Raw genomic sequence first — 24992 nt, forward strand, 5'->3', positions numbered from 1 at the left:
TGACGGTAAACTAGCGCTATATCTTCTAGCGTTCGCTGTTTTTTTTTGTACACCAACCGTCGCGTGCAGTTGCAAAAATTCCTGTTACAACTTTCCAAATATTCCAACACCGCGAAAACAAGTTTTGTCGTTTTGACCAAGACAATTGCTTTTCCCCTCCATCTTTTCGACCGCTAAAAATCCCTCCCTTTAATTTTCCCTCCCTCTTTTCGACCCTGGCCGAATAAACTAGCCGCACTTCGCGTCCACCTCCTTACAGACAGCCGTGTACCGCTTTTCATCTTCTTGGGACTTGGACGGCTGTTTTTACTGTCTTAATGATGTTAATCCAGCGCATCGGTGCGACTGCGGATGGCACACCGACAATTCTTCTGAATAGTTTCTAATCTTTTTATTGTTTCTTTCTTCGAACTTCGTTATTCATAGCGCATGTAGATAGAGGTACCGAATAATGATGTACGATAATGGTAAATATGTACAGTAACAAAGGAAAGGTAGTGAGAAGAAGGGGAGTAAGGAGTGAAAGGTATGGCAGTAAAAAAGGTTTACGAGGTTTACGTTTTGGCAGAACCGGAGCTGGAATTTTACGCGAAAAATTTCCCATAAAATGTGCGCTTATGACTCATGGTTTATTGACACGTTATCAGCCTAGGGCTGTATTCTCACACATGCAGCATGTGTTTTGCCGGCGTTATGCTTGTTTTGCGTTGTATTGTACTAGCTTTGTGTCACAGTGTATAGTGTATACGGTACACACTGCATACACATTTTATTCCACATTGCCGTCAGTTACCATCGTTCTCGAGACTATGTTTTGCCTGCGCTATAATATAACAATGCTTCGTATTTGTTTTGCCTTTTACTTGTGCTGTGTTAATGGATAACAGTATACACAGCGCAATCGTGCGTTCTCGTGATGAGATGATGATTTCGATAACTCCTGCATAGTTTCAAACTGCCCAACACACATGGGTTGATAATCGCATACTAAAATTTAAGGTGATCCTTCTACTAGCGCATGTACGCTGGTACTGACGTCTGAGCTGCTTGTGCCAACAGTCCTGTCCCAAGCCCATTTTGGACAGAATTCCCACAAGAATAAAATATGTCTTTGTCAACTGTGCTGATTGTGGTACCACAGATCAACTGTTAATCTGCTACTACAGGTAGTACAAGTCGGTTTGAAAAACGGGTGACCACGGTAAGCGAGTAGCATATAGAGTTATAGACCGCGTATAAAAACGTATGAAGGGGATTGTCTGTCACCATACAACTATCTATGATGAGTATACAACTGTCTATGATCCCTATACCTTAATCCAGTCGCGTAGCGTATTGCAGTATGGTAAATAGCCTAAGCCAGTGTTTAGCGGATTTCACGATCACCTGTTTGTAAAACGGGCTTGTATTCCAGCCGGAGCGACACCATGCTCGTCTACGTAGGCGACGTGGACGCCTGGAACGCCGTGGATGTTCGCATCGACGGCCAGCTGCAGCACGGCCGCGTCATCAATGTGGTGGAGGGCGGTCTGATCATTGATTTTGAATGCCCCGCACAACGCTCGCAGTTCGTTGAGTACGGGCGCATCTACTACTGGAGCCTATGCGGCGCGAATACTGTGCCTGATGGGACGGTAGTGGATGTGTTGCTGCGTCGGCAGCCTAACGATGCGTGGATTTGGTATCCGGGAACGGTCGTCTCCATAGGGGATTACGATTATGACGACGCCGCATGGGTGGAAGTGCAGTTGCCGCAAGGAACCGTTAGCGAACTGATACCCTGGCAGCAGGTGCGCCCTCAGCCCACGGCCGGTCGGAAATCTGAGCTGCGGCGCTTGAAAAAAAATGCTTTCGTGATTCGGTGCTGCCCGTTGCCCGCCACCATCTACTGGACCATCGAAGAAGCTTTCCAGTGTGTCTTGGTACGAAGTGGTGTGATGTGCACTTCTCTGCTCCGCCAAACGCTACTCTACCTGCAGCTTCGGGAAGACGATCCATTGAAACCCGAGCATCTTGTAAGTTTGTTGTTGAACACTGAGAAATGAAATTGTATACAGCATTCGTAGCCCCGGCCCATGTCTTGTGATTTTATTGCCGAGAGAATATCAAGTCATTTCGCATTCAGCAGGAATAAACGGCCAAAACATCAAATCAGACTAATTAACGGGGTACATGGCCGGCAAAATATCGTTGGCTGCCGTTTGAAAGAGAGAACTTTTGGGGGTCGTCCGACCCTTGATGCAGTTTTAGCCGCCCGTTTTTAGGTTTCTAAAACCTGGCATTCTTTTAATTTTCGAAATTTTTGGCTAAAAAATGACCTCCTCAGCCCAGTTAACAGTTTATTACCGCTAGATGAAGGTGCACCTCTGTCAGATCGGGAAGCTGTCTTGCCACTGTCGGGCATCGCACAAGTTACGTAGCTATAGGGAGTTGTTGTATAAGAGCTAGAGGAGTTGTTTTATTTGTTCTAGCTTTTGGTTACTTGAGTCTAAGTTTTTAAAGTGCATTTGCTTGTACAAGTTTGAAATAAAAGTGTTAGTTACGTAGAGTGCTGAGCAGCATGTGATACTTTTTCGTACACTAGACTCTGTGGTTAAGGTTCATATAGCGGCTACAGTTGTACGTCTACGCAGGCACAGCCAGTTGTAAGTTTGTTACCATACAGTCCGTACTGAATAAATTTAATCTTATACAATGCGAGCAAGAAAGGAAGCTACGGGTTTAGGGTATGCGTTGTAGCGAAGAAAGCGAAAACCGGTTTGTACAGCTAGTACGCGCACAGACAGCCACACTCATACGTGCGTAGTGAATGCGAGCGGATTTACCCACTCACACGCACATGTGCCGATCGATCGATACAGCAAGGCAGCACTCCGCTTGCGCTTTTTGGCAGCACCGGAATGCGCTGTCTTCGGTCTATTTATAGTCACAACAGAGAGGCTGCATTGATCAACCAGCCTCAGCGGGCAAAAAAGGCTGTTCGCTGGCTTTTTAACATAGACCGTAGCCTCCTCATTTAGTCAGATTGTATTTACATGGTGGCATAGGAGGAAGCCTATCATAAAGCACAAAAAAAGAAAAAAAGAGGCTGTTGTACATTAACGAAATTGGGCCTCCGGATACTTCGCCGCTGGCCGATTTGCGCAACCACCGAAGATTGGGAAGTTGGCAACAGCGATCAAATAGGGCTACCGTTACCCGGGGAGATGTTGGTGGAGGTCTTTCAGTCGCTGGACTCTATCGGGCGCGTCCGCTGTCGGCGCGTCTGTCACGTGTGGAACAAACTTCTTACGGACACCAACTTCCCCGATGTGCGCTTGACCGGCAGCAACGGATATTATGATGGTCACCTGTCCTTCTCCATCGAGGGCATGTTTTGGTTGGTTTCTGGTATACTCAAGTGCCTTCAAAGTCGCACCCAGTTGGTGGCGATCACGAATGTCGGTTTGGCGACCGTTGAAGACTTGGTCGCACTCCTCACCACCTTGCACTGCGCCACAGTGGTGGTGTTCTATGACTGCTGTTTCACTACGCCAATGTATGAAATTGACGGGGTCATAAGACGGATGGCTAGCTTGGCCGTGAACTGTGGGCCGTACCTCCGAACGGTGCTTAAGCATTGTCGCATAGCGGATTACGGTCTCGAGGGTCTAATTCCGCAGTACCGCCTTCAGGGTCCATCGAGGAGGGATGTGGAGATGCAGCTGTGGGATCTCATGGAGAGCAATTTGACCATCAACAGCCAGTGGAAGCGACATGCCGCACTAGAATGGATTGCCAAATGCAAACGAGACGATCACATTCCACGGAGGATGATGTATCAGGCAAGTCATTAGCAACTTTTATATAAACGTAAGATACGAGTACATTAATAAAGAACAACGCGATTTTTTAATACACAACGCGGTAAAACGTACAGCTTAGGACTAAAAAGACGCATAACCCCATACCCAGATATCCGTACGCATGTGGCAAGTGCACTTGTACGACAACCGGATATTTTAGCTGAGTCGTACAGCGCACTGCGCCGCATCCGTTCGGAATGCTGTGGTGGGAGTATTCGTCTTTTCAGTCCTAAGCTGTAATACACATTAATAAAGAACAACGCCATTTTTTTGCATCATTAAAAAAGTCATCTGGATTCCGCTTGAAGTGCACCGTATTTATGTTAGTGCTACTGATTTGACACTGAGCTGTGATTCTTGGACGCTTACAGATTCTTCCTGGATAAAGTCCACAAGTATTCGTACTTGGAAAATCTTTTAGCGGTTGAAACACTGGAGGTTTTTGGCTTGGCTCTTAAGTGAACTATTACATTTAATGGGCAATAAAATTCGGGACTTAACGGGAGGAGCTCCCTCTATTGCTTTTCTCAAGCAGCCTTTTAGTTTAGCAATTGTTATGACGGTTTTAAGTGCTAATCGTCTTTTAACCGTAGAGAAGATAGAGACTAGGGTGGTTTTTTTATGTTTGGTTAGCAGTTTTATCCAGTAGTCTACCTGCCATTACAGTTTTTGTAAATCTAGCAGCTTTATTAATAATCGCACAAGTTCTGGTAATAAAGAAAGAAATACGCTATCTTATTTACAGCAGCAAAACTTCATTTTAAACTATCCACTCCGTCCATTGTGCCAAGGATAGATGCTGCATTTCCACGCTGAATCTCCAGCGATATTCGTTGACGTATCGGCGCAATCATCTCCCACGTGGCTTACCTGGGTGCGGAATTTGCGACATCGTACGACAGAGTCGTTTTGAGACGGTGCCGTATATCGGATTCCGATCTGCAGGCAGTAGTTCGGGAGTACTGCTTCCCGATGCAACCGGGCATGGATACGGTCTATCATACTTAAATGCAGCTATTGAAGGGCTGGGCTCGGCTCGCATAGACACTAACAAAAAATCTGCCGATTGAGGGAATCGAACCCACAAACTCCATACTCTGGGGCCGAGAGAGGCGCCACTAGGCTATCGGCAAAGCATACAAATTGTACTGAAATATTCTATCGAACGATCCTATAGAAAGCGGATGCCGCTCTGACAGTAAGTCGAATAGAACGACAGAACGTTATCACATCCCCACATACAGAGTAGGCTGCGTGATGCGCGAAGAGCATAAGATGAAGAGAAATTATTGTTTAAGATAACAGTTATTCGGCAACAGCCCGTACCCAATAACCTAATAAAAAGAATGTGCCGTCAGTACCTGTACTCGTACACACGTAAAAAAAACCAGTGCTGATTTACGCGGACATTACTCACAATAATTAGACAATACATTCAGTAAATAAAGCCGTTAACATTCGATACACGCCCAGAAACCCCCGTGTTACTTCAATTCTGAACAGAATAAAAATTTTCAGCTCGAAAATAAGCTTGCTATTAATTGGCTAAATACTGGTCTCCCATCACGGTCACTTCGGTATACCTCAGATCGAAAAGCACACAAGGCCGATGTATGCCACTATTCTTAGTTAGTTGGAAGACAAAATTCGGAGCCAAACAGTTTATGGTTGACGGGGCGGCGGTATCCATTGCGCTTTCTTCATGTCGCAGTGGAGCGCTGCGGCGGCCAGCGGGGTCAGTTTGTTCCCGTCGAAACTCGCGATGGCCGCGGTCGTCCACGGATAATCCCGATACTGGTTAGATGACCGCGGATCCACGCTAATATACTGCCGGATAACCTGTAATCCCCTCATGTTTTGTAGCTGACCGAACCGGCCGAAAATTAATTTCGCTTACCGTGAACAGTTCTCCGAATAAGCCATGTTGCATGCAGTGGACAACCCATTCCGACAAGATAATCCGATCAACCGCTTCATCCACAACGAGGTGCTTGTCAAAGAGATCCCACAACTGGATTTCCAGCTGCTGTTCTGGTTGGCAGGAGTGCGCGTGCCGCGAAACGGCGGCCGTCAGACGTGCCTCCACCAGGCGGCATTTATACCACACCACACGCTCCGCCGTGCCGCAAATCCGCGCGATAATGCCGTTACGGCCCAGGATCTGACCCCCAGACATGTTCGGGGTGGACCAGTCACACTGTTGCAAGACCAGAGTTGGGATGCGATTGCAATTTGCCGCGTAACGGATCATATAGGCGACGCCGACACTCTCCGCCACATCCATCTTTGTAATAATAATCCGCTTCGTGCGGCGCTTTACACGCAAACGGAACAGGCAAGCCAGCGCCCAGAACATGGGCGGCGGGAAAGAGGGCAGGTAGTCTTCTGTCCGGCAGGAGACGTGCATATCGGGGAAATATGTTTCGGTTCCGAGAAGAGTGTTCCACAAGGTACAGACGCGCTGGCAGCGAAAGCGATTGATGGAGTCAAACGACTGAAAGATCTCCACCAGCAGTTCTCTAGGTAAAAACAGGCTCGCCTCACAACTAATGCTTGTCGTGCGCTCGCTTATCGCAGAGTCCATACCAGCCGCAGTGAGCAACTGCCGCGGCATGTCTCCTTCACTATGCTTCTTCAACGCTTCCACACACACGGCTTCCTGCGAAAGGGAAAAAGTAGTTTGCGCCTCGTCATCGCTAATATTCTGATCCCGGCATCCCATGTATCATGCTCATGTCTGTTCTTATTATTAGAATAGTTTTACTAATAATATTTCTAATATTTCCCATGTATTCCTAACCTGCTTGATAGGCCTTGTCACTTGCGCTCACTGGCTGCCAAGAGTGACAACCGGTCCCAATTTTCATGAGAATAAGCGTTTTATTATTTTGATCGTCGCACAGTTATCATTATAAGAAAGCAGCATGCTATATTATGTTCATTTCGTGGTGAATGTTCATTAATTTTGTAATGCTGTACATAATTCAAAGTTCCTCACGATCAGTAAAAAAGTAAACCTACGCGAACATTGTCTGCTCATGAAAATTATAACAATGAACGAAGATAATGATAATAAATAAAAATAACTGGAGTACAGTAGTAGGCGGGTAAGAAGTCCTAAGCGGATGAAATCCTTAAGCGAAACATATCGCTCAACAACGATTAACGAGAAATACCGCATTGCGGCAATAGTCGGGTTGCGCGACTGGCCGATAAATTAGCGAGTCAGAGGCCAGACACCAGAGAGAGCCGCGCAACCAGCTCTAGCTGCAGCGCGGTATTTCTCGCAACATCGCTGAGCGGTCCCGTATTGCAGCTAAACGTTCTACAGTGGTCACGTACCAGATCCTGAGGTTCCAGGGGAGGATCGCGGGAACGCTGCATGTACAATAGCGTCCCGCGGCACACCTTTCTCCACCAGACGGGCCGCACTCGCTGCAGGCGCAATCGGCAGATGTTTCGAAGCAAAGGTGCTGCATCGCACCACACTGCTGGCAGTGCGCATTGACGAATACAAAAATCCTTGACCCGCACCCGGCGGCGGGCGAGTTGGGCGTCCGAGAGCGGCTGGCGAATTTGTTGCCGGGGCAGCAGCTCAGTGATAACACCGTGGGGCAGCTGCGCCGTTACAACGGAAGCGCTGACAGTCTGCATGAACGCGAAGCAGCCACCGGCTACGAACCGACCCGCGAACCACTGCCACGGGCCATCGGGGGTCGCTCGCAGCAGAACTTGCACAGTGTAGTCCCGGAGTACGGCCCGTTCATCCTTTGGCTGGATCGAGTGGAAGATGCTTCCGTATTCGATAAACTGCGCGCGCTGTGTCTCACATCCGAAATCAATGACCAAGCCCTTCTCCAGCACGTTGACCACGCTCCCGTGCTGCAGTACACCGTCCACCAGGACGTCAACGGAGTTCCACGCGTTCACGGCGCCCTGATCGTGTCCGTATACAAGCATGTTGCGGCTTAGTTTTAATGAGTTGCTAATAAAACGACGACCGGGGGAGAAACTATCCCAAAACGAACAACAGCGTGCAGTGAAGAGTATCCCAGTGCTCGTAAAGATCTGCTCAACCGGCAGAAGAAGAAGATATTATCCTCAATGTGGCGCAGCAAGCTACTCTTAAAAGCCGGAATGAAAAAGTCTCCCGAATGCACTGCTGCCATCAGGCTTATATACGGTGAAGAATTGCAGTCTGCATCCGGGTATGACCAGAAAGATTTTGGAAAATCCGCTTACCGGACTCAGGTACAGTATGGTTGTGGCGTGTATTTCTAAAGCTGCCATAACTGCCCAGTGCATATCTGATGTCCTGTCCGCCATCCTGTGAAGTATTGGATACGTACTGTATAATACTACATTAGTACAAGCCCATCCAACAATTCTTTGACCGCTGTAAGCGCAGCGCATATAAATCGCGCACAGTAATGCAAATACGCATCATAGTGTAGTGGCAGATATATTTATAAATATTCAACCAATAATAATATATTAGATCACAATTAATAGACCGTTATTAGACCAACGTGGAATCAATCATCTTTAGCCCGGGCATGTTGCAATCCCACGAAATTACAGCTTTTTGCAGCACGGTGCAGTAATTTGAAAGTAATATGGATATTAAGTACCACCGCGATATTGTATTGCAAAGCAAAGATAATACTGTTACAAAAGCATAAAATTAATATAAATTATGATGGCAATAAATAATGCTAAACATATTACATTGTATATCACAGATACAGTAACTGCATGCAGATTTGTTGCTTATTCACGCTGAATACGCAGACCCATGTGGCGTGACGTGTCGAAGCACATTAAATGGCTCAAGCCCACGTTTCTTTAAATTCCCGCTTACAGCGGTCAAAGAATTGTTGGATGGGCTTGTATTTATTAATGTTTACTGTAACTTGTCCGCGAACGTACTAACTGCCAATGCAGTTGTACGTGACGACAGCGTATATTCGTATCTACAGTATAAGCAAGTCAGGACGTACAAGGTTATAATTATGAGAATACACGCGACCGGCAAGGTCGCAACATATACCACACATCCTGTCCAGTTTATAGTTTAGTTTCATCTCGGTAGCAGGTAACCCATTAACCTGCTGTGTTTTGCATACACAGCATGGGAATTTAAACCTGGCCGAACACAACACACGCTCATTATCAAACTCCGCTACAGAAGGCATATGATACAACACAGCTCAGAATTGCAAGCATTATTAGACCCATGCACTGGCACACTAAACAATGGCTAATAAGCATTGACATAAACGTGTATAAAGCACGCAGACTAAACGCTATAGACAACAAGATCCGTATCGTTCGGCCGTATCCGTAGTTGAATGAGGAATGGAGCGCGGGTGCTTTATCCTGATGCGACGAGCGAGTTGAACCATGGAGGATCCGTTTAAGCCCAGGCGTCGAAGAAACGCACACGCCACTCAGTACGGTCAGCGCTGATGCCGACTAACCACGTCGCACACAGCCTTGCGGGCCATGCACTCGCAGCCTGAACTCAGAGTGGTCACCCATCCAAATCCAAACCGCGCTCGATGTAGACTATCTTTCAAAATCCGAAGATCCATCCATTTAGCTACACGGAGTGTGGCTAAATGACAGAAATGGCTAAATGAAGTCAGCAGAAACATTCATTTTTTTGCGCAATTTGAATTTACTTATGTTTAAGGTTTCATTGGAATCTTGGTTTCTTTTATTATGAAATATGTTTTGCTTTGGTACTCAGTTTTTATTAGCATTGTGATACTTTAACCGAAGTTCAGCCCATTACTAAACTCGTCCGTTGAAAACCGGCTAGGGAACACAAGAAGCGCAGGGGCGTCGCCGGGAGGCTGCAGATGTTTCTTGTTTTTTAACAAATTCTGGCAGAAAGCGGACATTACACTCGTTGCCCGCTGGATCAGTCAGAATTATGCTGTTGAAGCTGAGCAGTGAACATTGTATTGGTGTGCACAATACCTGACGAGCGAGAAGATAATCGGTCACAGGACGCTGCTGGGGAATACATACATTATACATACTGCCGTTGCGCACCTTCATATTGATGAGACTACTGTACTTCGCGCAGTGGATCGACCGGTTGGTTTGGCACATGCGCAGCAGTGTCAAATGGTAAAGTGTAGACTTACAAGGTTCCGAACTGTTAATGAACAGCCCTTTCGACGCTGCAGGTACAGTAGCGTTTGGCGGACCACGGAAGTACACACCGCACCACATCGTTCCAGTCCGTACTGGAAAGTCTCTTCGATTTTCCAGTGGATGGCGGTGGACAACGGGCAGCAGCGAATCACAAAATCATTCTCCTTCACGCTCCGGAGCAAAGTCTGCCGGCTCGTGGGCTGCGGGCGTACCTGCTGCCAATGGACCAGTTCACTGACGGTTCCATGCGGCAACTGCACTTCCACTAACGCTGTGTTAACATGGCAGCCGTGCTTCCCCTTGGACGCCACCGTACCCGGGTACCATTTCCACGCACCGTCCGAGTGGCGCCGCAACAACACATCCACCGGCGTCCCGGCCCGCTCAGGCTCACAGAGGCGGGAACTCCAGTAGAAGATGCGCCCGCATTCGATAAACTGCGAGCGTTGTGCGGGGCATTCGAAATCAACGATCAGGCCACCCTCGGCCACGTTGATGACGCGACCGTGCTGAAGCTGGCACTCGATGCGAACGTCCACGGCGTTCCAGGCGTTCACATTGCCTCCGTAAATATGCATGGCGGCGTCGCGACTGAATTGCTAGTAACAGATTACCAGTTGGTCGGGATTCCACGATCACTGTAATTGTCCCTTGTCAGCGACGGAGTTAATTCGCGCAAGAAGTCCGTCCGAAACAAGAGTGTTTCTCTGGTATCTCTACCATCACGTACAGAGATTAAGTATTAGTCGTCAGCTACGGGCAGTCTCATACTAGCAGCAAAATACGCGCGTGTTCGCCGTGTTGTAATAATTATGCAATGTAATCGCCGTGTTCTAATAATAATTATTAGGGTACCCTTATAGGCACTCCCTAAAACCCCCGTATATTATAGGCACCCCTTTTCGCACCCCGTTTATTGTAGGCACCTTTTTTTGCTAAAGATAATATATACAGTAATAGATTCAGTGTTCTTAGGTAATAATACAGCTGTATTCAGATAGTAATTCAATTTTTTAGTAAATTTTTACAATAATTTTTCTCTAGCGTCGAGCTAAGTACTGTACATCAGGCTTTCCAGCCGATAACAAAACGATTCGGCAAATCAGCCAGCTTGGAGCGAATTAGTACTATACTGTGACCAGAAGGCCATCTTTCGCGTTGGTAAGCTCATTCATTGGCTTCCTTCCAAGCCGTTATTACCTTGTGATTTTCTCAGCTTTTGAGACTTTTGAGCCGCGGCTTTTGTGAATACGATGTTCGCGGGCGATACTGCAAAGATCATTTCAGCAATGTAGGAAAAAACCATCGGGCCGCACTGATTGGACCCTGGCAACAGAAGCTCGACAATTAGAATGCTACAGTGACCGGCTTCTGTTCGCCACCGTACAGCAAGTTAAGCTGCAGTTGGACATGCGGCGACACCGGAGTACGTCAGTGTTCCCGCTTCCGGTGTTAGACAGCACCACATTGACGAATGCATTCGGATCTTTAACAAGTAAATTCGTTTAAAATGTGATTAACGATTGCCTCTTCCGTACGTTATCCACTATCCACTTTTTCCGCCTTATTGCGGGTTTTGTATACCTTGGGATGTGACACCCTTGCCGGTCTCTAGCAATCTGTCGCTCAAGTGCCCTGGCAGGGCGAAGATTCCCATTTTCCACCTTCTATCAGTGGATGGTTATGGTCCATTTGTTGTTCTACCTGATATTCGTATGATTTCGTAGGACGTGGCCGCGAATGCTGGCTGCAAGCCTGATGCGAGCTGGGCACTGGTGTTGTCGCGTATAAGTGAACATACGAGCCCCGGAGCCGTTCCTTTCGTTTTCTCTGGAGTGCAAGAGCGCACACATTCGTAAAACTTTTATGCTAACGGAAGGCTCCAGAGCTTGAACCTCTCGGGTCATATACTACTATGTAGTATGTACGATATAAATTCAAAATGGGTGCCTATAATAAACAGGGTGCGAAAAGGGGTGCCTATAATAAACGGGGGTTTTAGGGGGTGCCTGTAACGGTTTCCTAATTATTATGTTGAGTGATATTTACGAATTACGGTAGTTGTGCAATCTCGTACCAGTAGGAAAATATATGCGTGTTGTAACACGACAGTACTAGTCGTTCGTATCTTGTTCCAAGGCACTTTGTGCTTTATCGACCATGCTATCTATACAGGGATTGAATTTGAGAAACTAAGCACTTGGAGATATGGAAACTTAATTATATGTAGATCACGGCTTGCGTGGTACCGAAAATATTGTTTATTATTTCTTGTTCTTTTAAGATATAGATTGCACGGTTTGATTCTGAAATGTCCAAGACGCAGGTGTTTGAGTATAACACAGGAGTCTACGAAGAAGGCAGCTCGGGTCTCAAAGCATGAATTTTGCGTGGTGTCGCTAGACTGCCTTCCCTTGGTGGCTGGACGTGCTGCACAACACGTGAATGGGTATCCCTTATTCTTGCCGTTTTTTCTGTCTATCCCGTGTATTTACCCCCTCCTCGTATATATTTTAACCATCGAAATTTATCCTCGACAACAGTGCTACAACGTGTTTGGTACGTATTATCTCTACTGTTATCTTAAGTGTGTATCTCTCTCAAATAGTACAATACATCAATACATACGCCGACTGCGAGGCACCACTGCCGGAGACTGCTAATGTGTCAACAAACCATGAGCCATGATTACATACACATTTTATGGGAAATTTTCAAGTCAACTTAAGTTCTACCAAAGCAGATGAGAGAACAAACACGTTTTATTTATCGCTGTAGAGGCTGAGCACAGGGCACTTCATTAAGTGATTTTATTTGCTTTACAGAAACATGGTATCTCCACTCTCCAGCAATCAACCGGTATTTTTGAGAGATTTGGTCCGGTACATAGCACCACAATATGACCACATACGTGCACATCCATGGAGACTTCCGCTGTCGTGAACTCCCAAACACTTTTCTGCATTCCTCTATAAATTATTATGTTTTGACGCCAAAAGATTTAGCCAGATCCAAAAACCTTGCTAGACTGACGCCCTAGCGGGATATGGGCTTATTGCTGAAGTTTAAGACGTGCATGAATCGAAGGAAGCCGTCCAGTTTGCACCCGTGAGGCAGAACCGTATTTTACAAGAGCGAATGCACAATCATGATTTGTTTATCTGTTTACCAGAGCTTGTTTCATCGTCGTTAAAACCTTAGGAACGGGGAAGTTTAGGGCACGAAATGCCGCACGAAGATAGATAGATTAACAAGATAGCGCACCACAACATGCTTTAAGATATAATGCTACCGGTATCTACGCAGCTACGTCAGTGACCTTTTACGATATCCCGGAACAACGATGTTTAGTCGTTTAATACCGTAAGCAGTATTATGCACAGATAGTAAAAGTAGAATGATTCCATTATTTCCGCCGGAAGCACACTACCACAAAATGAGACCGTGTAGCCACATGCCAATGCACTCAGTTCATAACATTTCCAAGGACATTCCTCTACGTTATCACACTTTCCAACATACCACCCAAGACTATCGATACACTTCCCATGACATGAAAGTTAGTTATGCAATAGCATGAACAACAGGTGCACGCGCCGGTCATGCGCATCCACGCATCCACACGTGACTGGCGGCGCGTTGTTAGTATTATGCGGTTCCTTTTGCGTCGCGTTATCAGCGTTGTACGTACACCAATAAGAAAACATTCTTATGTATGTAAATAGGAAATTTCTGCGAATTAGAAAGATTACGGCATCGTCGGCATATCAGAACGATAATCCGAACAAAGGAGTGGAATCAGCCCAAGGAATGGTATATTAGGTGGACCGACACCGTTTGTTGAACGAAACTGATAACAAAGACCAGTTGTTAATATGGACCAATTTTAAGAACGTTGGGTGTAGAAGTAGACATCCAGTTTTAAATCGTCCATGGGAGAGCATCGGGCAGCAACGGTTTTGTTTGGTTTCTGATTTTACCGGCCCTGTCTGATTTGGACAGTTTTTGTTGTTTTGTCAGTTTACATTTTACTTCTGCCATATAGGAAAATGCTCACTCACTTTGCAGTGTTCGGTCTCGGTAAGCAAGTCTTAATTCAAACACCAGAATTGTACATTCGTACCTCTTACAGTGGCTTCGTTTTATTGTAAGACTTTGCGCTGACCGGCTAACGTCAAGCGCTACTTTTAATTATAAGTGATAAGTAAAGCGTCGCGATACGGTAATAAGGCTTTCTGATGCTGTATAAGGCAAACGGCATCTCTTTCCCTCGCTTCAGTACCATTTATCTCTTTCCCCTGCTACATCGCTGCTGTGGCTGAACGCACACGTGACGCTTTTGATTCAGCCTTTTCACAGCCGACACAACGCTTGATATCTGTACAGTGTACACTCAGGATCAGTTGCGCAATCTGCTCAGCTGCAAACCGGTTTAGATGTATGGAATACCGAATGGCCGGGAGTTTTGTTGATGTTTGATGTTTGATTTAGGAAGTTTGACAATGATTACAAATCAACGAATTAGGTTAATAGTTTGACTTAAAACCATTGATTTCAGATCAGTGATTTTCAGTCTATGATTATGAATCAATGATTTTCAAACACCATGATTTGAAATCAGTGATTTTCAAATCAGTGATTGTAAATAACTGACTTAAATGTTTTGATTTTGGAAATATGAATACAATTCATCGGTGATTGAATAAAATCAACGATTCGTTGAAGATTGACCTGAAATCATTGATTGCCGTTCATTGACTTGCCTTTTCAATACGTAAACGTCGCCGCGTGCACCGGAAGCCCGATATTCGGACTTGGAAAAGTTTTCGCACTTTCCTAGTTCCAATTCTACTCTACCAATTCCAGTAAATTTATTGGAATTGATAAGGTGAAATCGAAATTTGAAATAGATTTTTCACGGTCAAATTCCAGTTTCATTCTGCCAGTTTCAATGAATTTCATGAAACTGGCAGAATGGAACTGGAATTTGGAGAGCCTGAAAACTTCTAGTCCACGCATAAATTCTGGGCACCGAGTGCACCGCAGAGTCTATGGTATAAGAAAAACCGTCCTATAAAGCTGTCTACCCAATCCTGCTTACCCCTACGCAACCAATCCAAATTGCGCACACAAACGCTTGTCAATACTTCAGATTTCATTTGTTTGCTCTAATTACCTATTTTCAGTATAAGATTCCGCCTTTTCTTTAGCTGTGATAAAATATTTACCAAAACTGTTATCGTACTTGTCATTAAATAAGAAACTTAGAAGTATTGAGAAGTAACTGTATGCATTTTTAATTTCAGAAAGGTTTAGAAACCATTTACAGTGATATACACAAATAATAATAAGCTGCAGTACTTCAGATTTTTAATTATTTGATGGAAAATGCGACAAACAAGTAAACCTATGATCAGTATATCATCGTAAATTCATTATACTGTACAAGAAGGGAAGGATGGCATTCTATGCAAGCAACATGTAGATATGTGTTCCAGAGATCCAGTCACAAAAAAATAAAGCTTTTAATCCAGGCCATACATTAACTGTACTCCAGGATGTACATTACGTAATACTGACTAGTGAAAGCTGAGTATTGGGCTGTACTGCAGGCTTTAATACTAACTAAACTTAGTGCAGCATAGGTTGAACTACAGGCCTTGCACAGGTTTGTGCTATGGGCTTTACTGAAAGTTTTACTACAAGCGGTACATTAGACAAACCAGTACCGCACACGCCGGAGTATAGTTGTAATGCAGAAGATATCAGTTAAGCATATTGAATATTTTTGTAATTATATTTATTCACGTGAGAAATAATTTAAGGCGAAAAAAAAACCAGTAAACTGGATACATATTTGGTACTCAAGATAAAATTAATAATTAATTTTAGCAGTATATCGAGTCGTATTAACAAATTCAAACAAGCAGAGGCGCGGACAATCTGCAGCTTTCAGCTTTAAAAAAGTTTTTTGCAAAAAAAATATTAACAGGGTGATTTATACCCTATTAATAGGGTCCTCAATGCTCTTAAAAGTATATAAAAATTTAGATGCGTTACGCTAAACAAATAATTAAACCAGTCTCACTAAACAAACAACAATCAGTGCGATGTACTGCTTAATTTTTCTAAAATCCTAAATTCGGTGTACTGTTACGCTGTAATTATTTTTCTGATATGATAAAATATAATTAAGAAAAATATTCGGGATGCTTAGCTCATATCTTGTGCCATATGATATAGTGCGGCCAACCCCGGCGTGCACGTTTGCCTCGCTTGTTTGCTTAATGTACTGCCTGTAGCACAACCTGTAGTACAGCCCGGAGTACAACCTAGTATATGCCCTGCAGTTTAACCTGTAGAGCACTAAGTTTAGTTTAGCAACGCCTGTACGTAGTATTATTTGACGTACAGCCCGCATTACTTCTTAATCTGCGGCCTTTAGTAAAAACTTAGTTTTTTTATGACTTGGATACATGTGTTGCTTTCGTGGTTGCCTAGAATGTTGTCATATTTTCTTGCACATATAATAAAATTTATCAGGATATACTGAACGGAGTTTTTATTTGTTTCTCAAAAAATGAGTAAAAATCTATGGACGTATAATTATCTCTACCTATGTATATCAACACAAAAAAATTTATAACCTTTTTAAGTTAAGATCTTCAATTAATATGCATATTGCTTCTTGTCGATTTTCAGCTTGCCAGTTAATGGTAAATGTAAAAGAAGGTGGGGCTGTTATTTCATCTCTGCTAATGCAATTTTAGATTCTAATCCAGAAGAAACTGTATAATTTTGATATTATTTTAGTTGAATGTCACAAGTAATAAATCATTATAAATGCTAAAATTAAAGCTGCTCTATCAATTAGTAATCTGGACTCAGTTGTGCGCAATTTGGATTGGTTTGGCGGTAGCGAAAAGGAGTGGGAAGCAGCTTTTTAGGGCGGTTTTTCTTATACCATAGTGTACGGTGAACTGAATGCCCAAAATGTTCGTGTTTTCCGAGTCCGAATAGCGGGCTTCCGGTGCATGCAGCGACGGTTACGTATGGAAAATCACTGATGGCAAGTCAGTGAATGGTAATCAATAACTGCAGGTCAATCTTTATGAATCATTGATTTTAATTCAGTCGCTAGTGAATTGCATTCGCTGATCCAAAATCAAGACATTTAAATCAGTCATTTTCAATCACTGACAATCACTGATCTGAAAATCGCTGATTTCAAATCATGGTGTTCAAAAATCATTGGTTCATAATCATTGACTGAAAATCACTGATCTGAACATCACTGATTTCAAATCATGGTGTTCGAAAATCATTGATTCATAATCATTGAGTGAAAACCACTGATCTGAAATTCAACGGTTTTAAATCAAACTATCATAATTCAATGACTTGTAACCATTGATCTTTGGTCAAACTTTCTAAAATCAAACAGCAGACAGCAACAAAACTCCCGGCCATTCGGTATTCCATATAGATGTGAAGTGGCTGAATGCAATGTGTCACGTGTGCGCTCACACACGGCAGCGATGCAGCAGAGAAAGAGATAAACGGTACTCAAGCGAGGGGAAAGAGATGCCGCTTGCCTTGAACTAATTTTACTGCCTTCCAATTAAGTTCGTACGTAAATACTAAATAATGAATTCCGGCTATAACGGATCGACTTGCAGGTTTGCTTTGTTTCGTAAGCGCTGTTCCATACCAGACCCGAACGATTCACATCGGTCCGCAAGATAAAGTGGAAGATGCGATGTATCTGTACCGCAGCATGGTGGCCTCGGTGGCCGAATACAAAGCCGCCAAGGCATTCGAGGAATCCCGCGCCAAACTGGGCGTGCGGTCAACTACGCGCGACGATCATGTCTGCTTTGGCGATTTAGGCTGCTTCTTCAAGAACGGTACTTACGGAAATTTTTGGATGCTACCCTCTTCACCGAAATATCTGCAAACGAAATTCCTGCTGTACACGACCGCTGACCAGAAAGATCCGCAGCTGCTGGAGTACGATAAACCAGAGACGTTGACTGGGTCGGCGTTTCGTGCTGATTGGCCGACGACTGTCTTCATGCATGGCTTTGGCAATGGACCGGAAAATTCATGGACTCCGAGCTTTCAGGCTGCCATTTTTCATTCTGTAATTGAGTTTAGAAGCAATGCCTAGCTTTTATCGTAATTACTCTACTCTATTACGAAAATATTGAACAAACGTGTATCAGAATACAAATAGCATACATGAATTATATGTACATGTATGCTATTTGTATTTTGATACACGTTTGTTCCTCGAACTTTCACCATATACATGATGTATGTAGTGAAAGTTTGAGGAACAAAAATTTCTAGCGACTACATAACTTAATAAATCGCCCTGAATAAATAACAAAAAGGTTAAACTAGCGTTTTTAATATTTATTATCATTGGTCACAGACGAATAAGAGCTGCTGTTATTAGGCACGGTAAAATTGTAATTTGATAGCAATTTTGATTGCAGATTCCGCAAGGAAATTACATTTTTGTCGACTGGAGCATCGGTGCGAGACCCCCAAACTACTGGGCAGCGTCCGCCAATACGCAAGTTGTTGGAGCACAAGTGGCCAAATTGATTGCTGCTCTCAAGTAATGACATTTCGAAATGTTTAAAGGCTTGCAGTAAACATGAAAGTGTTGCTACGGACCACCGGTCCACAAATATTATAGAAAATTTTTTTTTGCTGCAGTCGTAATGCAAATTGAACTTAGGCACATGATCGAAATGTGGCGGCTAGGAAATCCAAAAGCTTCGATTCTTGTTAGATGAGATTAAACGATTAATGATTGCAGTATTTCTTTGTATTGGTGTCAACAAAACTCACATTTGGGTACTGAAACAATTTTTTTCAGCACACATACAGGAACAACATCAGACAGATTCCACATTGTGGGATATTCACTGGGAGCCCATGCTGCCGGTTTCACTGGACATCGGCTTGTCCAATACGGCCATAAACGTGCTGGTCGCATCACCGGCCTGGACCCGGCTGGACCGATTTTTGAGGACGGGCATAGTGATGCAATTTTGAGCAGCGGTGACGCCGACTTTGTTGCCGGCTTGCATGCCAATGGGGCCACGCTGACCAACGGTGGATTTGGATTGTACAAACGCGTTGGAGACATTGACTGTAAATGCGCCAGAGCTCGAGGATAAAACTTAATTTTGCTATTTCACTGCAACAAAAGTTACTGGCGCACACTATGGTTGTGTATCACTTTGTCGCTTAATCAGTTTACGAATAGCCTTGATTTAGAAATGCAGTTCTGCGCTCATAATTAATGAAAAGTGGTGCTTCTTAGTTTATCCCAACGGAGGACAGTATCAACCTGGATGTCCGCATGCAATCTGGGGAGCCTTAGGCAATTTGCTGACCTTTAACTGTAAGGGCTCATCGTGGTCTGTTATACTAGATATATCTGTGTCATTTGTCCAAAACGTTTCGTGCAAAATTTTTTTAGCATTTGGGCAGTACCGTTTAGTTACCGTTACATTTAAGTCGTACGTACTGCTTTTAGTTGGCGATATGCCAGAGTCAGTGAAATGCAATCATCATCGCGTCATCGAACTGCTCACGGAAGCACTGGATCCACACTGCAGTCATCACAGTTATGCATGCGAAAACTGGGAGTCTTTTAAAGAAGGCCAGTGCGATCCCGAACCCGACGGCAATATGGGCATTTTCTTCACCCATACGAAATCAGATCTGCAGCACTTCCTGCTTACAAAGGATGCCGACGGCTATTGTGGTAAGTACGGGGTGGTATACTGTATATCTGCTGGTGCTAGCGCTTTCTTTGTAAGCGTAATGCGTACTGCGCAACGTCGCAATTCTGTGTTCAATTTGACAACCGCTACTGAGTACGTTATTCACGGATAATTCTCAATCCCCGATCTACTTTTTCAGCAAATGCTGTGAAAATCTCGCTGGAAATTGCCGCTACATCAGAAGATTCCGAAGGCAGTCTGACAGTAATCTTCGTCCATAACGATGGCAGAGTGGAAACAGTAGAACAATTAGCGTAAGCGGTGATGTCGTTGTCTGAAGTGTCTGTGCTCCCAGGCTTGTGCTTTCTCCCCACAAAACGACTAAGTGTTGTAATGCACAGGCGTTATACCGACATATGTATTAAAATTAATTGCGATACATAGTAAAAAAACATGTGCGGACCGCAAAGTATTGTACGTCGTACGTATGACCAACAAAAAAACAACTACTTCGTACTCAAGTTTAAGCTTTGATTGTAGGAAAGACGAAAAATTGCCAGCCGGAAAGGTTGTGACGGAGGTAGTGCCCAGTCGCTTCCTTGTGACCGATATTGCTCAAATCAAAATCAAATACACACCTGGCTGTTCATGGTTCTGGTGCAGTAGAGACCGCATAAATATGGAGCGCATTACTGTGGAAAATTTAGCTGTGCCAGGGTTAGTGCTTGTAGTTTTTTTCCGTACACATACAGTTCATTAGCCGGTGTATAACTTATGTCTTTGGGTGATGTATGTATAGAACCAAGAAGTGCGGAGGATACGAAATCTTGTACAAAGAAGACGTGACGACAGTTGACCTTTCATCGTGCACGGCATAACGCGACGTGGAATACAAGAGCAGCAACAACATGATGACTTGTCAAACGCAGGCCATATAGTATAGAAATTGTTCATAAACAGCTCGCTAAAGCGCTTTAAACAATTGTTGAAGATTTTGGGCAATAATACTGACCTGGTCAGTATGTAAATCAATTTTGTCAAGACAGTTTCTTACCCAAAATGTTGTGCTGAGCAAAACTTGAGGAAAAATACAATAATGCCTTACATATTACGTAACTAGAGTCGTGCGTTAGATGCGAAATCGCCATTGCCCTTCCACACCATCCCTGGCAATAATCAGAAAAACCAATAATCAAGAGTTGGTTTTTCTAAGAATGAATTAATTCGAAATTTGGTGGCAGAGGCCGAAAAAGACTTGGTACTTATCGCTGCTGTCACTTTTTTACCTTCATAAATGCACAGTACAATTTATATCAGGCAGTTTTGTTTGCTGGCGTTTATTCTGCATGCTGGAATTCATGTATGACTTACAGGGTACTAGCTTCTGAAGTCGCTTTTCACTGTCATGCTTTCTGGGAAATCGAATTTAAAAGAAATGCAGTCGAATCCCAAGGTAAATACTGTGACAGCAGGCAAACAGAGGCTCACGATAGAGAGGAAATAGGCTTTATTGTGGATAGGAAGGCCGCATGCATATATTCATATTCCCCTCCAGCGCGTCCGCCGGAAAGGAACACAACACAGCTTTCCTCCGCAGCTTACTGCAAAGTCCAAAAGGGTTTCACCAACTTCTTGCTTCAACAGGAAAAAGTTCGCCCATTCTGTTGACTGCAGCGTTTTGTTAACATAGGCATGTTCGAGATGGGCGATGACCTTATCCAGTTTTAGCTCCGCGGGATCTTGTGGAAGACACATGGCAAACAAAATCTCATGTGCTTCTACTTCTAATGAGTCCGGTAGCAGCTTTTTCTGATGGTTTTCCGTGGTGAGTTTCTGTATTTGAACATAGTCGTTACAGTGGGAACGCCATGCTTTCCACACCATGGAGCCAGGCTCGAACTTGATCTGTGCCGGGCGAAATCGGAAAACATCTGACAGGAACACCTTTACGCGGAACTGAAGAAGCAGCTGGATAAAGGCGAATTAGAACCGGAGACACTCGGTGGGCATCTGTTGGCAGGGGAACCGCACAAAGGCATCGTCAGGGATGAGTCGGGGGATGATCCCAACCAGTATTTGCCGTGCGAACTACTGACGGAAATCTTCGGCTTATTGGACAGCGTCTACCGCACTCGGTGTCGGCGCACCTGCGCCCTATGGAGCACCATCATCACCACGGAGCGCTGCTTGTCCGATGTGCTGATCCCAGGAGAGAGCGTTCTGCCCGCCTCCTGGCAGACGCCACTATTCTGGGCGCTGGCCTGTCTCCTACACTGCTTTAACTCCCGCACGAAGCAGGTGGTATTCGTGCAGCTGAGCATGGCGGAATGCGAGGATGTTGTTACACTGATACAGCATCTTGGTGGCGGCAATTGCCGCATTGGGACGCTGGTATTCCATGGGTGTGGTGTATATTTCGTCTGGGCGACGACGGGGCCACGGAGGCCACCATGGACTGTCTGCAACGGATATGGGGTATCGCGGAGCGCGCGTGCTGGCTGAACTGCCGCCTTGCCGCTCACTGGACGGTCGGTGTGGCGCAGCGCTCGATCGTCTGTCAGCCGGCCGAGCAGCTGCGGGATTTCTGTAAGAGGTTACGGAGCAGTATGATTTCTTACGCAGCCTCGCCCGTTCCGACCCTGTAGTGGATTCTTCGTGTACGGTGATGTAAGGTGTTCCCGGTGAATATGAGGAAATGTCCTGTGGCGAATGTTGGGTCATGAAATTTCCATTAATGTTGTAACGCATATACTCATAGAATTCGCGACGTTCTAATCGAAGGATGCTGTGCGCGCACGGTGTGTTACAATGTCGGCCGTCATTGTGACGGAAATCTTGGCTATCTGGATCTTTACACTTCTTTACAAGTGGCCGCACTTACATCGGCCGAAAAGATGCATGTCTGGTTTTGGTTGTTGATCGATTAAACCACTTTAATGAAATTTTAGCTACGGAAGGTTTCATCGTTAAATAAAGAACCGCTACAACTTAAATTTTCGCCTCAGACTCGTCGCTTTAGGGAACACAAAACATCCATTATACAAGTACAATACAGCATGGGCTGTCGACGGCAGTCGACTGCTTAAACTGCTAATCGAAAAAGTGGAAACTGCGCGTCTCCCACCAAAGCGAGTATTCTCCCGTCTGGACCGGTCTGGTTACGTATTACCATCCATTTTCGGCCGGCAGACCAGCAGCTCATGCAGACGAACAAATCGGTATACAACACAAACAAATATTCACAAACAAACACATTCATAATGTAATTCATAATGGTAGACATGTATTATGTTGTGTAACAAATAACACATGTAGGCGTGTCTGATTGGTCGGCTACAAATCAATGCCTTCGTTCAAAGCCGCCGCCGTAAGTGTCGTCATTTTGCTGGCATCCAACTCGGAGATAGATGACACCGTCCATTTCCGATGGCGATAGTGGGTGGATGGGCGTGGATCTATGCGCTGGTAGGTGTTCAAAGCCTGCAATAGACAATGCACAGTCAGTCCAAATCAATGCGAATGTCGTCGCCGTACGCCTGATATGACGTGGTAAATCGCAACAAGAGTGCGGACTCACCGGAATAATGTGCTTCTCAAGCTGCTCATTCCGCTTGTGCGCCACACAGTCAGCGATCCATTCCGCCAGGACCGGTTGAATCAGCGGTCTCTTGAGGACCAGACAGCGTTCAAAGAGATCCCATAGCTGCATCGCTACTACCTCCCGCGCTTGTGGAATGAACGAATGCTGACCTACAGCTGCTCGCAGCTGATCGTCACAGATGCTGCAGTTCTTTAGCATCACTCTGTCGCACTGACGACAGCCCGCGACCGCGTCAGCCAGGCACTCCATAACCTCCGCAGTCGGTTCCATAACAGCCATCCCAATGCCGAACCAGCAGTCGTACAGCACTAGCGTCGGTATGCGGCTTCTGCTGAGAATAACTGTTAGGAGAAAATCCGCATTACAGATACGGCGATTCCGCATTGGGTATATGACTGTAATTTTAAAATACTGAAATTCTATTTGGCATAGCCAGTACGCATATCACATAAGCCTGCGCAAAATTACACTATTTAAAATGATCAGATTGTAAACCTACTGTTACTGCTGTAATTTTAATAATACCATTGAGCAGCTCGGCGATGTCCTTGCATTTGTCAAAGTCCAGATTCGTAATGACCACCATCTTGGTGGTACTGCGGAGGCACTTGAGCAAGCACGCCGGTGCCCAGTATAAATCATCCACTTGGTAAGGCAAATTGCCATAATCCGCATCATGGCCGGACACGCGGACATCCAGGAAGTAGGCTTCCGTGGTGAGAAGAGTGTTCCACAGGGGACACACACGGTGACAGCGAAAGCGGCCGATGGAGTCCAACGACTGGAACACCTCCACCAGCAGCTCAGTAGGCAGCCCCATGCTCACTTTATCACGGTCATCAGTATTCTTCTCCGGATTAGCGGCGTCTCGTAGATATTTCTGCATTGTCGTGGATGTGCTGCACATTTTGCAGCCATTGGCCTCTTCTCGCTGCGCCCAGACGTAAGTGCTTTCCTGCAAACAGGCGTAGTTATATGGTGCAAATTATTTCGCCGCACTGAAATTCCACGAGCCACTTTTCGCCGTGGGTCATGTGGACGTTGGGTTGCTGCGGGGTGGGATATATAGTTTTGGGTCATTTGAGACTTTCTCATTTCGCGACATTTTGCCGCAGGAAAGCTGGCCGCGGATAATCCGTCTTAGAACTCTCGATTCTTGTGACAACTTAAGAAAACGCAAGAAAGCAAAAAAGGTCAAAGGCTAAAACGTTTTTTGCTTTCGTAAGTTTTCTTATGCTATTTTTCTCCGCGTTTTGCCTGGTTTTGTAAGCCTGATAAACTCCTTGGGTGTTAATGAAATACCTCGACGTTGAAACGACCTCGCGACCAAAGGTCGCGCGATGGTGAAATGTCGGCGCCCAAATGTTCTGCGACTACACGCAGTTTCACCCTCCGAAATGTCGTAATCACGACTGATGAAATGTAATCATAAGCCCCGTGCTGACTTCATTCATAAGGATCATTACTCGTTACTGTAAATATTTATTTATTTTTGCGGTTTTTCTTTGCGTAAAGCTTTCGCTACTGCGAAAGCTTTTGCTGTTATGAGTAGTCTACGACCTCGTGCAAGTTACACCTGATCGTCGCAGACATTAAGCCCATTAAACAAACAAACAAACTTCTGTTTACGCGAAA

General features: G+C 44.9%; 3 protein-coding genes across 4 annotated transcripts; 2 read left to right on the plus strand and 1 right to left on the minus strand.

The window, feature by feature from the left end:
- The first annotated feature begins 808 nt into the window (after positions 1-808).
- Positions 809-4521, plus strand: LOC129599063 (uncharacterized). 2 transcript variants are annotated; one of them, XM_055497198.1, is made up of 4 exons: positions 809-1201; positions 1415-2015; positions 3048-3824; positions 4217-4521. In XM_055497198.1, exons 2-4 carry the CDS (start codon positions 1428-1430, stop codon positions 4229-4231), a joined length of 1380 nt encoding a protein of 459 aa, XP_055353173.1. In that variant the 5' UTR covers positions 809-1201; positions 1415-1427; the 3' UTR covers positions 4232-4521. The 2 variants fall into 2 exon arrangements, with proteins under 2 accessions (XP_055353173.1, XP_055353174.1); XM_055497199.1 differs by having other exon boundaries at positions 809-1166.
- A 9352-nt stretch (positions 4522-13873) lies between these two features.
- LOC129599061 (pancreatic lipase-related protein 2-like) lies at positions 13874-20860 on the plus strand. Its single transcript, XM_055497194.1, has 9 exons — positions 13874-14090; positions 17690-18153; positions 18512-18636; positions 18901-19178; positions 19351-19431; positions 19567-19797; positions 19956-20070; positions 20297-20473; positions 20556-20860. The coding sequence occupies exons 1-9, from the start codon at positions 14060-14062 to the stop codon at positions 20632-20634; spliced, it is 1581 nt and encodes a 526-aa protein (XP_055353169.1). The 5' UTR covers positions 13874-14059; the 3' UTR covers positions 20635-20860.
- A 2202-nt stretch (positions 20861-23062) lies between these two features.
- Positions 23063-24177, minus strand: LOC129599095 (uncharacterized). Its single transcript, XM_055497235.1, has 3 exons — positions 23883-24177; positions 23334-23698; positions 23063-23236 (listed from the first exon to the last, which is right to left on the minus strand). The coding sequence occupies exons 1-3, from the start codon at positions 24175-24177 to the stop codon at positions 23090-23092; spliced, it is 807 nt and encodes a 268-aa protein (XP_055353210.1). The 3' UTR covers positions 23063-23089.
- Positions 24178-24992: the final 815 nt, after the last annotated feature.

The sequence above is a fragment of the Paramacrobiotus metropolitanus genome, unplaced genomic scaffold, assembly GCF_019649055.1.
Source record: "Paramacrobiotus metropolitanus isolate TYO unplaced genomic scaffold, Prichtersi_v1.0 Parri_scaffold0000137, whole genome shotgun sequence".
In the NCBI taxonomy this organism is placed as follows: Eukaryota; Metazoa; Tardigrada; class Eutardigrada; order Parachela; family Macrobiotidae; genus Paramacrobiotus; species Paramacrobiotus metropolitanus.